This window comes from Saccoglossus kowalevskii, chromosome 16 (assembly GCF_978046115.1).
Source record: "Saccoglossus kowalevskii chromosome 16, keSacKowa6.1, whole genome shotgun sequence".
Lineage (NCBI taxonomy): Eukaryota > Metazoa > Hemichordata > Enteropneusta > Harrimaniidae > Saccoglossus > Saccoglossus kowalevskii.
Genome location: NC_140656.1, coordinates 14794743 through 14808295, shown reverse-complemented (window position 1 = coordinate 14808295; position 13553 = coordinate 14794743). Strand labels below are relative to the sequence as shown.

General features: G+C 35.7%; 1 protein-coding gene and 1 long non-coding RNA gene across 2 annotated transcripts; both read right to left on the bottom strand.

Moving 5' to 3' along the window:
- Nucleotides 1-65: 65 nt before the first annotated feature.
- On the bottom strand, nucleotides 66-1075 carry LOC146733683 (uncharacterized). Its single transcript, XR_014926662.1, has 3 exons — nucleotides 1022-1075; nucleotides 586-656; nucleotides 66-91 (listed from the first exon to the last, which is right to left on the bottom strand). It is a non-coding gene; the product is annotated as an uncharacterized LOC146733683 (long non-coding RNA).
- A 9039-nt stretch (nucleotides 1076-10114) lies between these two features.
- Nucleotides 10115-11833, bottom strand: LOC146733682 (5-hydroxytryptamine receptor 1A-like). The gene has a single exon (XM_085490889.1). The coding sequence runs from the start codon at nucleotides 11831-11833 to the stop codon at nucleotides 10115-10117; it is 1719 nt and encodes a 572-aa protein (XP_085347015.1).
- Nucleotides 11834-13553: the final 1720 nt, after the last annotated feature.

The following is a 13553-nucleotide window of genomic DNA, read 5'->3' as shown; positions in this document are numbered from 1 at the left end:
CCAGCCGATTCGCATGCTTCACTTGATTCTTCACGGGTGCTCTTTATTGTGATCAGTTTGTATTTGGGTAACAGTGCAGCAAGGTCGGAATCTGTATATTACAAACAAAGTGTTATTGGGTGTTTATTTGTAATGTTCAGACGTTACCATGGTCTACTGAAATAATACCAGCATTAAAAACTACTTTATTTTCTGATCTAAAAATAAATTCTTTGAAACACAAATATTTGAAACTATTTTACGTATTTCTATTGTATTATGTCATCTCATTCAATGTCATATTTTTTTTTTATTTTACAAAGATAGAGGTGTGTTTTGAATGTGTATGATAATACCTCAAACAAAGCTGATAAATTCAATACATTTTGCCTATTATCGTCTCAACTGTTTAACGTCGTCATATTTCGTGATCCACAAACACAATACTAAACATCACCGAACAGTCAACACAACTCTCCTAGTTTACTACAGGATTACTATGTTATCTTTTCTTCACACGCGACCGTGCTCGACATTGTACGACAAGTGGTTCTACAAATAATTGCAGAACATGTGCGATGAAGCTATAATATAATTATATCTTACCGATGGTTTCACACACGTACATGAGGCTGGTTCCACAGCTAAGATCGTCATACTTTAAATCATACCTCTCCCTACAAACAAATGCAGATGATAGAACATTAATATCATATTACGTAAACTACAAACCCATCGTGTGACGGGTTTATTCCCACTTCTAGCAACATGCAACAATCGATTGAACCATTGGATATGTCCACTTAATAAACACCGCCCACAGAAAAATTGGCGTGTAGTGAATACGTTGAGCTGCCATATATATATATTTGAGTATCATATAGAGTGAGTGAATAACAGAACGCTTCGAACGTTCGAAATATAATAGAATTATCGAATTATAGTACAGTCAGTGCATGCAAGAACTCCACACTAGCCTGAGGTGTTGCTGAGGTGATCAAACAAAATCAGGCAAATCGTAAAATGGGTACGAATAACTCACCAAAGGTCGATACAGTCACCATTACCATCGGGCTGGTTTGGTGCAAATACTTGGTAACCGGCATTTCCGTAAATTGTTTTGACGTCTCCGTCGATCTTTCTGATACCGAACCAGAAACTGTTCCTTTCCAGTCCCTGGTCTTTGATCATGTCAACTACATGATTATAGTCACTCTCGTCTTTGATGACAGCGAGCATCATACCCTTTCTATAGCACGCCCCGTAGGCATCGTCGCCGTTTACTTTGTCAGTAAAAAGTTGATATTCTAGGAATAAAAATTGTAAACATACATTCAATAATATTATTGCGTGTCGAGTGGTATTCAATATACTACTACCGATGTGACACGCCAGATACGTCATTGTTGTGACGTACATAGATTCTTACACTGTATGTTGACTGAATTTGAATTTGTGATATACAACCTGACCATCTGATTCTACAATACATTTACGACGAATGCTTATTCAGATAACCGCGGTCAGATACAACATTCCTGTTATCTTAATATAATCGCGTGGCTCCAGTTAAACATATACTTGTTATATATTTAGACGAGAAATTAAAACGTTAGAAAGTCAGAAATACATACCCGCTACTACAAGAGCCAACAATGGCAGGAGTCGAAGAGCAATCGACAACATTGTGACGTTGAATGTTGATGAACGTTTTGATCACCTTATATATATACTTCATACGTAGGTAGCAGCTTGCATCTGTTTTGAGAAATAAACCCATTTTTAACACACATGTGGATCGTATTTGAATACTTAATTATTCGTCGTTTTAAAATAATAATATTAATTGCGGCATATTGTTTGTGAATGATAAAAATAAATAAATAAATATTATTCCATGTTATCAATAAATAATATGAAATTTAAATCGTAATATTGGCGATTTTTTAATGATTCTTTATGAGTGTATGTCGTCTTTCTATGCGATATAGCATATCTAGTTAACCGACGACAACTATATGTATCTGAATATTTACTACATTCCTGTTTTATTTGTTTTAATATGTTTCGTGTCGGAGTTAATAGATGTGCTATTTATTGTTTTTTACAATGTCACGCAACATCTTCGCATTTTACATTCGATTACTTGAGGCCTAAAACTAATTAGATCAATTAAATGTATTAATTTGTTTCCCAATATTTTACTATAATTATACCACACTATAAAAACACATATATGAAATAAGACCAGCATGTAATGCGCCGTAATATTCGTGTGTATGATTCAAGCTATATGCTCACAGTGTGAAAACATAGCAACTATATTTACTGTAAGTCTATATAGTAAGAATAGTAAGCTGATACAACATTCGGAGTTAAAACAATGATTTCAATATTTTGCACAGACTGACCCATGCTTAAGACGCTGGTTTCGCCAAATACGCATTTTGACCGGAACAAGTGATTAGCATACATAAATAGTTACAATCATGGCAAGTGGGAACTGTAGAAAGGCCACCATAAAATGCTTCTGCGATTCTTCGCTGTCAAACACACATCGCTACATTTCGTTTATGACCATTTGTCACATGTTACGCTAACTCAGATTGGGAGTGAGCGAGTCGCCTCCAGTCAGTTTATTTTTTGTTTTATTTTTTGCATTTCACCGAGGTAAAATACGCGGTATAATTCTGCACGTGTTCGTGGAGAATATGTTCACATCGAGCTCACGAAAGGCAGCGATTCGGACGTTACCCTTGGTAAAACGTTTATCACTAGTTGGACAATTCATTTACATCCCATGGAAAGGCAGAGCTTATCGTGTTTGGAATATACTCATGTATTTGAAATTAATCAACTAATGAACAATCAAGTAATGAAATACAATATTATTTAATTTATCTGCTTTTTCATAAAAGTGCATACGATGTGGGTGAAGTTTCAATATTGTGACGAATTTTTTTTAACAAAAACACGCTACAGCCAGAATCCAATAAAACGGTGAACAAAATGAAGCATCACAAAATAAAGCATCATTTTACCGTGACGTGTCATTTATCATTCCATATTTTAGATAAGAATTAGTTTGGTCCTTGAGCACCCGTTTTACCCTCAATATATTATCTCATAGTTATATGGTCACTAATTGGAGATCATATTTTATCTCATGTATTTGTTATCGGTAAATTACCGTCGCAATTGAGCTTTCAATAGCCCTTGTTACATCGTTTTAAATCCAAGCGAGTCGGTTGAATAAAAATAACAAGGCGTAATTCGGTTCCAATTCCAATGACAAAAGTCGAATTACAGTAAAGTGGCTGTCATAACAATCAGATTAAAATCCGATGTACTTAATTTTTATATTTTTTAATCCATATATTTTCAATGTTATTGTTTTATTAATAAATACTATTTTGTTTTACTTGCCGTTTAAGTTAACTACATCTGACTCAATGCAATAAGAAATCTCGTGCAACAGGACAAGTTTTCGACGAGTTTTGTCAACCAATCAAAGAGCGTCTTACAGAAAATGTGTCCGACGAGCGCATACGCGATTTATCGTGTATCAGTGGTCAAATGATGGTGTTACCTTACTGTGAAGTCGATCGGAGATAGTAATTTGGCGTAAAGTTGCGCCATTTGTCAAGCTGATTTGTAAAGCAAAAATGGTAGCTTTTGTGAGTAATTACGAATTTATTCGAGTTAACTGCGATGTAAAATATAGAGACACTTTGAAAGCGGCGTTACCGTCCTGTCCACTACCGGCCAGGTCGTGGAAGACAGCTACCGACCGTCGTTAACTATGTTAACAGTTTCCTGACTCGTACTCGACAGCAGTAACGATCCATACGCTGGTCCGACTTTGTACTGACATGACAGTACATAAATAAATTGATGATTTTAAGTATTACATTCTCACACTTTCAAGTCAGCAGATCGAGTGTCGGTGTCACCGGACACTCCTCGATGTGAAGACGCGATTGGCACGTCGTTCATGCCAGATGTAACCCGGTCAAGTCGCTATAATGTGGCCATGGAGGTTACGCTTTTATTTCCATGACGTGATTGTAAATTAATAACAATGTTTTATCAATTCTGTAATTAACCTTCGAATTCTGAAAATGTTCGAATTCAAAAAGTAATGAAGTATAATGATGAACAAATAACGCAATTATTGTACTCAAAATATTGCGTATTTTTAGGCGTGTAAACGATTATCCCAACTACATTTGTTGAGCGTCTCTAGCTCAGTTTTGAAAGACAGAATGCTGTTTCCCTTGACATGAAAATATGTTTTTTATACAACGTACAAATACATTGTAAAATGAGATAATTAGTTTACAACATTATTTACTTAAATGCATTATATCATCACATGCAGCTTGAATGCAAATCACGCACCTTTGTGCTTTTGTGATATTTTAGGGGATATTGATCTCAGATATCCACTTTATTATTAGAGGGATTTATTGAGTGTAAGAATGGAATAAAAATGTTTTCTAAGTCTTGTATACATGACTTAATAAGTCACTGCTTTTTCTTGATAATCGAAGCCCAGATATTCATCAATTGATTTGTAGATGTTTCAGTGATTATAGCTTCTAGGAATGGAAAACCTGATAATGGCAATCCGACACAAACGAGGTGTATGTATGTAAAGAATACTTCTCGCAGATTGGAAAACTATGCTACTTTCACAGAATCAATCAGTAACTGATAGTAAGTCTGGTCCGAGTTGAGAGAATCTGGTTATTTGGAAATTGGCCCTGTTAAAAAAAACTCCTATGGACATTACATCAATATTTTAATTGGATGGTTGATTCTATATAGGGATGCTGCACTTGTGACTCTGGTGTGTTGCTCAAGAAGGCAAACAAATTTTTTAAATTATTGTTTTTAAAATGAAACGGGTAACGGAACTTTGAGATACAAAAACAGCTTGTTCAATGCATTAGTATATCAGTTCTGTTTATTGGCCAACTACTTTTCAGCCTGTCAACTTTTAAGGCAACATTTCATTATCATTCTTGCAGTCATCGGGTAGAGTTATGACTTTCATGTCGATCTGTGTTATACAATACTTTGGCAATCCATATTTATTTTTGAATGTTATGGTTGTGTAATATTAATTAGACCATTTGGCATTTGCGCACAAATGTGTCAAAAGCACTGAAATAACTATGTAAATTAATTCACATGTTCATGTAATAATTTTCTTTATTTTCAAGGCAATATTCCCCTCTTGATTTTTGCTTGTTTTCGTATAGAATTCACTCATATTTATTCTTTGGTATTGATGACGAAAAATACGTTTAAGCAAGCCATGGGACATAATACATGTCTGTTGGGTTAAGAATTGTTTTTTATTTTTAAATGAACAAGTGAACTTTGTTGGAAACATGCCAATAAGATTAAAAAAACAGCTTTCTCTATCAAACTCCGAAAACAAGTACAAAGCTGTCGGAAAATGCTGAAGATGTTGCTGATGTTTTTATTGCTCATACAGCAATGCATTCTGCCACAAAATGTGCCACCACTCTCATTGGGGAAGATATCGACCTTTTAGTGCTACTGTGCTTTCACGCATGCACAGTTCTTCCCAATTGTCTTTGGAACAGAAGATAGACAGACATAAAAGATGTCTAGTATGTGAAATGTTATTTTTCCTAAGCAAGAAATAAATTCTGAGATTACTGCTATTAGCTCATGCAACTCGGGATGTGACACTACGTCACCGTTATTGGCATTGGGAAAAGGATGGAACTGCGAACGTTAAAAAACGATCCCGATTATAAGAAGCAGGCTCGTGTATTTTTCCCAGGAATCATCAATATGACGAAATCATTACTCGTGAGAGGGTTTTGTGCTCTTTGTATAGTGGTAGTCCAGGAGATGGTTTGGTTAAACTATATACAAACGCATTTGCGTAAAATTATCTACTGTGCAGACCCAGAGTATTTCTCCAACAGCTGCTCTCATCTAATAATTTTATTCATCGAAGTAATGCATCATCATACCTATATGATTCTACATCATTTAAACAATCATCCATAATGCAGAACTATAGTATTTCGAATACTATTATAAAACATATGGCGGCCATATTGAATTTATGCAAATAAGCTATTCCCCTCCCCATCTATATTTTTTCCATATTTTTGATATAATGTTCAGGAAAGGTTGGTTGGCTAGATTCCGCTTACACACTTTATGTTGCAGTTTGTTCTAGGTCACGGCACATACTGACATGACTATAATTAAAAGTTGCGCCCTCTAGTGGCAAGTTGAATTTATGACATCAGATGAATGCAATCAACACTGTTCACAAAAGTAGCTCTATTCAGTTGCACAGTCGTTCGTCATTTGGGTTATAGTAAATTTCACTAGAATTGTCTTTTCAAGTGGCGCGTGGTCCACAGATCAAAACGCGGTATAGATGCCCCAACGGTGTACATTAAACACACTGACGTCACAAACTCGCTTCGACGGTAAAGGGCCTTAGGGGTGTAATGAGAGTATGACGGACGTCGTATCAGCTATAATTTGTAGTACATATGTAATGTTTTTATTGAGGTTTACGATGTTATCTTTACTTCACTATTTTCATTTAATAAATCGCTTGAAGACCCTTGTCTATTCGGGTGAGATATATATTTGATTTTCCGTTTATTGTGAGATCTCACGTTTTGTGCGAAAGACGAGGACTAAACAATTTTATTTTCAACTTGAATTTCTTTCTTTTATACCTCTATGTCGAAATGCCGTTCTTTGAGAGGGGAATCTTGCATTGAAAATATCGAAAATAACCATCATAAAATGTGTATAGCACATTATTAAGGTAGAGATGCAGTTTACCTGACAGGTATTTTAATTAGTTACTTAGGAATCCAAGGTGACCTCTCTTCAAAACTATGTATTTTCAAAAAGCTTATTGTATGAATTTTAAAATTTTGTTAGTATTTTTTTTTTATGGACACTGTAGTTTGAAATATGCACGAAAATTAGCTTTTTTGGTCAAAAGTGTTTCCTGTCAAAATTGGTTTATGGGTACATATGTTTACTATGAAGAAAGTGCCGTCTTGAAACTGGCCACCAGTTGTCAATTTTGCAGGGCAGCAGCTCAAATTTCACTACTTCAAGTTTATTCATAAATTAAAACCCAGGCTAGTTGTCTGTACGATTGTTGTAACACTGTTCAACCAACAACAATGCCCCGAGGGCGTTTTGAAGATAAAGACATTGTCAATCATTTGTGAAAATTTCAAAACAAAAGGTCAAAGCGTCTAGGAGCTATTTTTTTAAAGTTCTTGGATGTGTACTAAAAAGAAGCTGAGATAATTGCTAATTTGCATAACAATTCACTCAGTAAGAAGTTTGCTAATGCCCATAATTAAAATGGCTGTAACAGTTCCAAATTTAAATGTATTATCGTTTTGTAAAAAGTTAAATACAGCGCATAATAGGGAGATCCCGTCATTTATTTTTTTCACCATGTTTCTTTTTTATTATTTATGTACAGCCTTGCTAAATCTTGCTAAGCGATCGAAAGAGGGAATGTTTGCACCCGTTATCTATATTTTAAACTCGTTTTTTGAGTATGTTCCACTATTCACAATTCTACAAAATTTCAACAGTCTATAGCAAAGACTATTTAGATAATAAAAAGCAAAAAAAGAATTTCACTCCCAAGTGCCCACGAACCTACCTTAAGCGCGGAAATAATCAACAAATCTTTTGTTTGTCCTGTTTTTACGTTCCATTTGACACGTTGAACGGAAAATTGTTATCGTACTGATGAACAACTGCAAATTACCTTTTCTCATGTTTCAAAATCGATTGGTTCAGAATATGATTGATGGCGTTATAGGTAACAACGAACAAATTAAAACACATTAACTTGATACTAATAATAAAATAGATAGTAATTGGGTCTTTGAAATGCATAAAGAAAAACGATAAAGACTTCACGGGACAATACAACCGTTTAATTTGTTGACAATATATCCCCAGGGACATGTATTTACTAGATCTCTCCCCGGAGTTGTTGACTTTTCAATACGGCATGCAAATGTAACCAATAACATTTGCATTTTGCGTCCGATCGTTTTAGTTCAATCGTCAACTGTTGAGAGTACTAACACGTTCAACTAATTGCTTATACTCAATTAGTCGCCCAATGGAAACACGTCCGTTCCCATGACAATTGCCCCATACAACCATGCGTATTTGAAAATTATTCTCTCTTTAGGGACTACATTGTATATTAGATAAGTGATAATTTATTGCCGGTTCCATATAAGTATAATGCGGTCGTTGCTACATACTATGTAGTAAATAAACTATTTCCCAATGGAAAAAAGATAAGTGGTGGTTTATATTGAACATTGCACGGCTCGCATTCGAGGCTTGATTGTGGCGTCTGTGTGACGGTACCTGACACCTTAACTTGACAGATAAACATATAGCATAGATTATAATTGCACTTGCAATGAACAGAATAAAAACAAATATTTTGTCAATTTTTTTATCCTTAAGAGAAGAGATTAATGTGTAACAAATATGACAATATTTATAACAAAAATAAAACGTTTACATAAGGGATTACTAAAAATTACTAACATTTTTTTCACATTGCATGTTTGTATAAATTCTCATTATAAACCGGGTTATTTAAATTAAACCTCAGAATACTAAGAGAACATAATATGTTGAATACTCAAGACTAAAACATTGTTTGAAGAGCAAAAAAAACTTTCGAAGTAACGGAATATTATAATGGGCTACACACAAGAAACGTGAATGAAATGTTTCGCTTCATCACGCTTGGAGCATTTTTACATTAACATTTATTGTCACGACAATTGAAAAAAATGTGTCGAAAATGACAGTAAATTATGGCATTTCCCAACACACCTTGCAGATTAAATTTCCGCATGGCGATGTGTTACACACACGCTTCGCTGACTAAAAAATTTGAGATTGTTTTACTGTATTGTATGAATCCGAATAGTTTGTGAATTTGTAATGAAATAAGGAAACTGGTGGTGAGAAGGTTAAAGCGCGGTAGTCGTCGTGCTGCGCATGGGCAAGATATACGGGTCTCATATAAACAAAGATAGCGACTTTGACTGTTGCGCAGATCAACAAGTACGACCTGAGACGTTTCCAAGCTAAAATTAGGTAATTTTCATGTTATTCAAAGGTATCAAGGAGTCACCGGCGGTAATCAGTGCAAGTCGCGCCCAGGTCAAACCTCATACTTGTTATTTCCATTTGAAGAGCGCATTGGATTGTGGGAAAATCAATGTTTATCAACACAAATGTCGCACATGCACATCGCGACGACTACCGCGCTTTAACTGTAGCTTGTACGCCAGTTGACTTAAAATGAATGAAAAATGCACCATTATTAAATGACTTTGCACATCTGCCTACAATTAATTATGATTTGGGTGGCAAACGTAATTAGAAATAAATAAAATTTATAATTAAAACGCCAATTGTGGAAAGCGATTTGTGTATAGGTTGACTGCGGATTGTATCATGTGGTGGTGTTATTTAAAAGTATTCAAATGCTTCGAAACCAATAAACATTGCCAATAGGACACGCAGTATGCATAACTTATTGCGTCAGCATGAATCGCACACACCTTGCATGTTTCAAACCATCAATAAATCTCTGGGAACGTTGTAATTAATACATTGATCTACTGACGACCAAGCTTGTCGACTGCATTTATTGCCGGCTTGCTCATTATATCCGTGCACGGTATACTGTCCCCTACTGTGATTATATGTACCAAAAAATGGCAAAAACCCAAATCATGAATGTCTTAACACACGTGGTAGAATTGATCAGAATGTGAGCTTCCATTCCATGTGCAGCACACATAAAAACAATATTTCGCTAGATTTTTTTTAAATTATACCAGTATGTTTAATCACATGCCTATCCACGTTGAAGAACTGTATATGGAGCAAAACATACCCATATACAAATGTGGTCACTGCCCTCAAACGGCACTGTAGGGGCAATTCTGTAATATGTATTCTGAAAATAAATTAAATACGTCATTGACGTCTGTTAATCGAGAGTCGTTTTTTTATGTAATACGAGAGGGTGGAATATAAGCAATTATAATTCAGTAACACGACGAGGATTTTCAGAAATATTCTTAACTTGTCCATTCACTTCAGCACTGCGGCAGATGCCCGTGGACGCGTAGCCAGTGTGACCTGTACCGGCACAACCACATATTTTTTTAAACGCCCTGCGGAAGTCCTTGTTGACCACCACATAGAGTATAGGATTCATGGTAGAATTAATGTAGGCCAGCCAATACGAAGCGTTGTACAGTTTAAGGGATACGCACTCCCCATCGCAAAACGCAGAAATCGGGAAGAGCAAAACAAACAACACCCAACAAGCAAGGAATACCACGATCAAAATACCCAGTGTGTTAGCTGTGCGACGATGCATAGCCAGACGATGTTCTTTGAATTCTTTCTCACGTTTTCTTGCCATGTTTGCCCCGTATCTGATTTCGTGTGGTTGCTCAATGTAACATGATTCGTCCAAGTTCGCAACTGCTTCATCAATGATAATGACATTATCAAAAGCATGATCGTCTTCGGGTGCACAACTCGATACTAACACTCCATTTGTTTCTGTATCAAATGACTTAATTTGGTAACTGACCCCTTCAACGTTGTCAGCTTGAGACGTCATAACACCGACTGATACAGTACCGGGGGACTTTTCGCCGTTTTTCCTAGACAGAGTGTACGATCGTTTTTTATGGTGTGCCCGCTCCTCTTCCTCTGATTCTGTGCTCTTTTTGTTAGATATTGTTGGCAGCGATCCAAATTTGACTATGGGCTCCATACGATTTTTCTTTACAGAATTCCCTTGTTGTGTCATTATTGCCTTATTACGCGTAAGTTGATAACGCACGGACAAGTAGACCAAGACATATAGAATCACCATGGTAACAATGGGAGCGTAGTAAATCAAAATTGATGAAATAAGTACGTAGATGCGATGCGGTGAATACAAACACTCTTTGGGTCCAGAATCACCTGATACAATTCGCCATGCAATTATGGCCGGCAACCAGCAAATAGCGGCACCCACCCACACCACAGCGATGGCTACAATAGCTTTCTTCTTTGTACGATGCCGGAAATACCATAAAGGCCTACTGATTGCCCAGTAGCGATCAATAGCGATGGCACATAGGTTTAGCATCGATGCTGTACAACACATGAAGTCGGCCGTGATCCAGATGTCGCACATCAGTGATCCTAGTGGCCAGTATCCAACAATGACGTAGATGCTGAAACAGGGCATTACGACAAGTCCAACGATAAGATCGGCTACGGCGAGACTCACGATCAACAGGTTGTTTGGTTTCCGAAGACGGCGTTCGATGCGCACCGAAATGATAACAAGAATATTTCCGATGATAGTGAGCAAGCATAGTAAAACACACGCCACGACAAGCGTTACGGTGAGTAAAGACATGCTAATGTCAGTGTCAATAACTTCGTTACCCTCGCTTATATTGAAACACGTTTCATTATATGCGACAAGTGCTTGGCTAGAATTTGACAAAAAATTTGATTCTGTGCAACACGATATGCCTTGAGATGGTGTCGTTATGGTTGCGTTCAAAACCGCATCACTGGGCGAAGACAAATTATTGTTCTGGAAATAGTCGGTATACTTGTCGATCGTTGACGTGTATTGCTCTCCCACTGTGCTTATACCGTTATCCGGCATGTCACTACGTGCTGGAACAATCGTAGTACCGACTGAGTTGGATAAATATGTTGTTTCCTCTGATGATCCCATTTCTGTCTGCTGCATGAACTATCGTAAATAATGTATTAACAACTTAATTCCTTAAAGTCAAAAATGCGATGATGCGACATAATGTTTCCGGGAATCTTGTTCTGAATGACACCTGTCTGTTTCAACCCCACCACCAACTGCAGCGTACGTCTACGAATTACTTCTCTGTGTAAATAACAACAGAATATGTAAATCGAATGTTAATGTACATTTCAATCTTAAATATAGCGTTATAAAAATTACGATTTCATGACGTTTGCAAATATAAATATACTATCAGTCAGCGTTTAAAAAAACGTTAAAATATTATATCATCACGTTATAGTATATCGCATTATTATAATACGCTCTAATTTTTAATAATTATATATGCATTTTCTGAACACGTACGTACACCAACTTGAAGTTGCATTTTTTTAAATTGATTCAATTATATTTTTCAGTGCCGCAGAAAAAAACGTGTCAAAGTACATAACGTTATTGGGAAATATATTAAGGGCGGTAGCGAGAGATGGCGATTTTGACTGTTGCGCACACCAACGAGTACAAACTGAAAGGTTACCAAGCTTTAATTAGGTAATCTTTTTTGGTGATTTGAAGATTCGATGGAGTCGCTGGAGGTAATTAGTTCAAATGGCGCCCAGGGCAAAACTCGTACTCATGATTTCATTAGAAAAGTGCATTGGATTATGGAAAAATCAATGTTTATAAATACAAATGTCGCACATGCGCAGCGCGACGACCACCGCCCTTTAACATGTGTTATGTTATTTCCCTAAAGGTCATTGACCCATCCTTCATACTGTAATAAAGTATTCAGAATGCAGTTATTCTATCGAATACATGCATGACGTAAGCTGGAAACTTTATACGCATTTTAACAAGTATATCATACATATGTTTACATACTATTTAATTTGATGTGCTAGACTCAAATCTCAATAATTGTAATTTCAATTGATATAAATCTTTTGTTCTTCTGACATCACGACTCTGACATGTGTAAAATTATTGTAAACTAATGAATGAATAGCACGTTTACCAGAAAGTTCGAAACGGTCGGTCTTTGCCTTTACTTAGCAACCAACTCTACGTTAAACAATGACTGAATAACGATCTTATTTATTAAAGTAAAGTTTTTTTACTTTCTCATACATATCGTCTAACAGTATTACGTAGATAATAAAAAGGACTTATCGCCAATAATACTGTTTACGCATATATTGGGTTATTCTTTCAATGTTTGATATAATGCAAAGACTGAGGCAATTGTCGGCAACTGTTATATCCACACACATCACTATGGTATACCAGATACATACCATTTTTAGGATAGGGAGTTCAATAATGAAAAATGATATTATGCTTTATAATAACATTTAAAACAATACATCTTAAATACGTAATGCAATGATCTGCAAAATGTCAGTTGTGATAAAGTGTCAGTTGTGATAAACAAAAACATGTTAGATACTAAAACTATGAAATAAAACATATTTGACAATGTTGGAAATTTTAGGACTGTGAAAAACGTTAATATACAATTTTTTGGGTGTCAGATTCAGGTTTTACCATTTTGATCATAAAAGGACATATGAAATAAAAATGTGATGATACCAATTACATTTATATACACAATGTGTAAATAACGCTATAAAGATGTACTTTTCAAAATATTTCTACATTCATGTTTTTTTTTTTACCAGTATGTTTAATATGA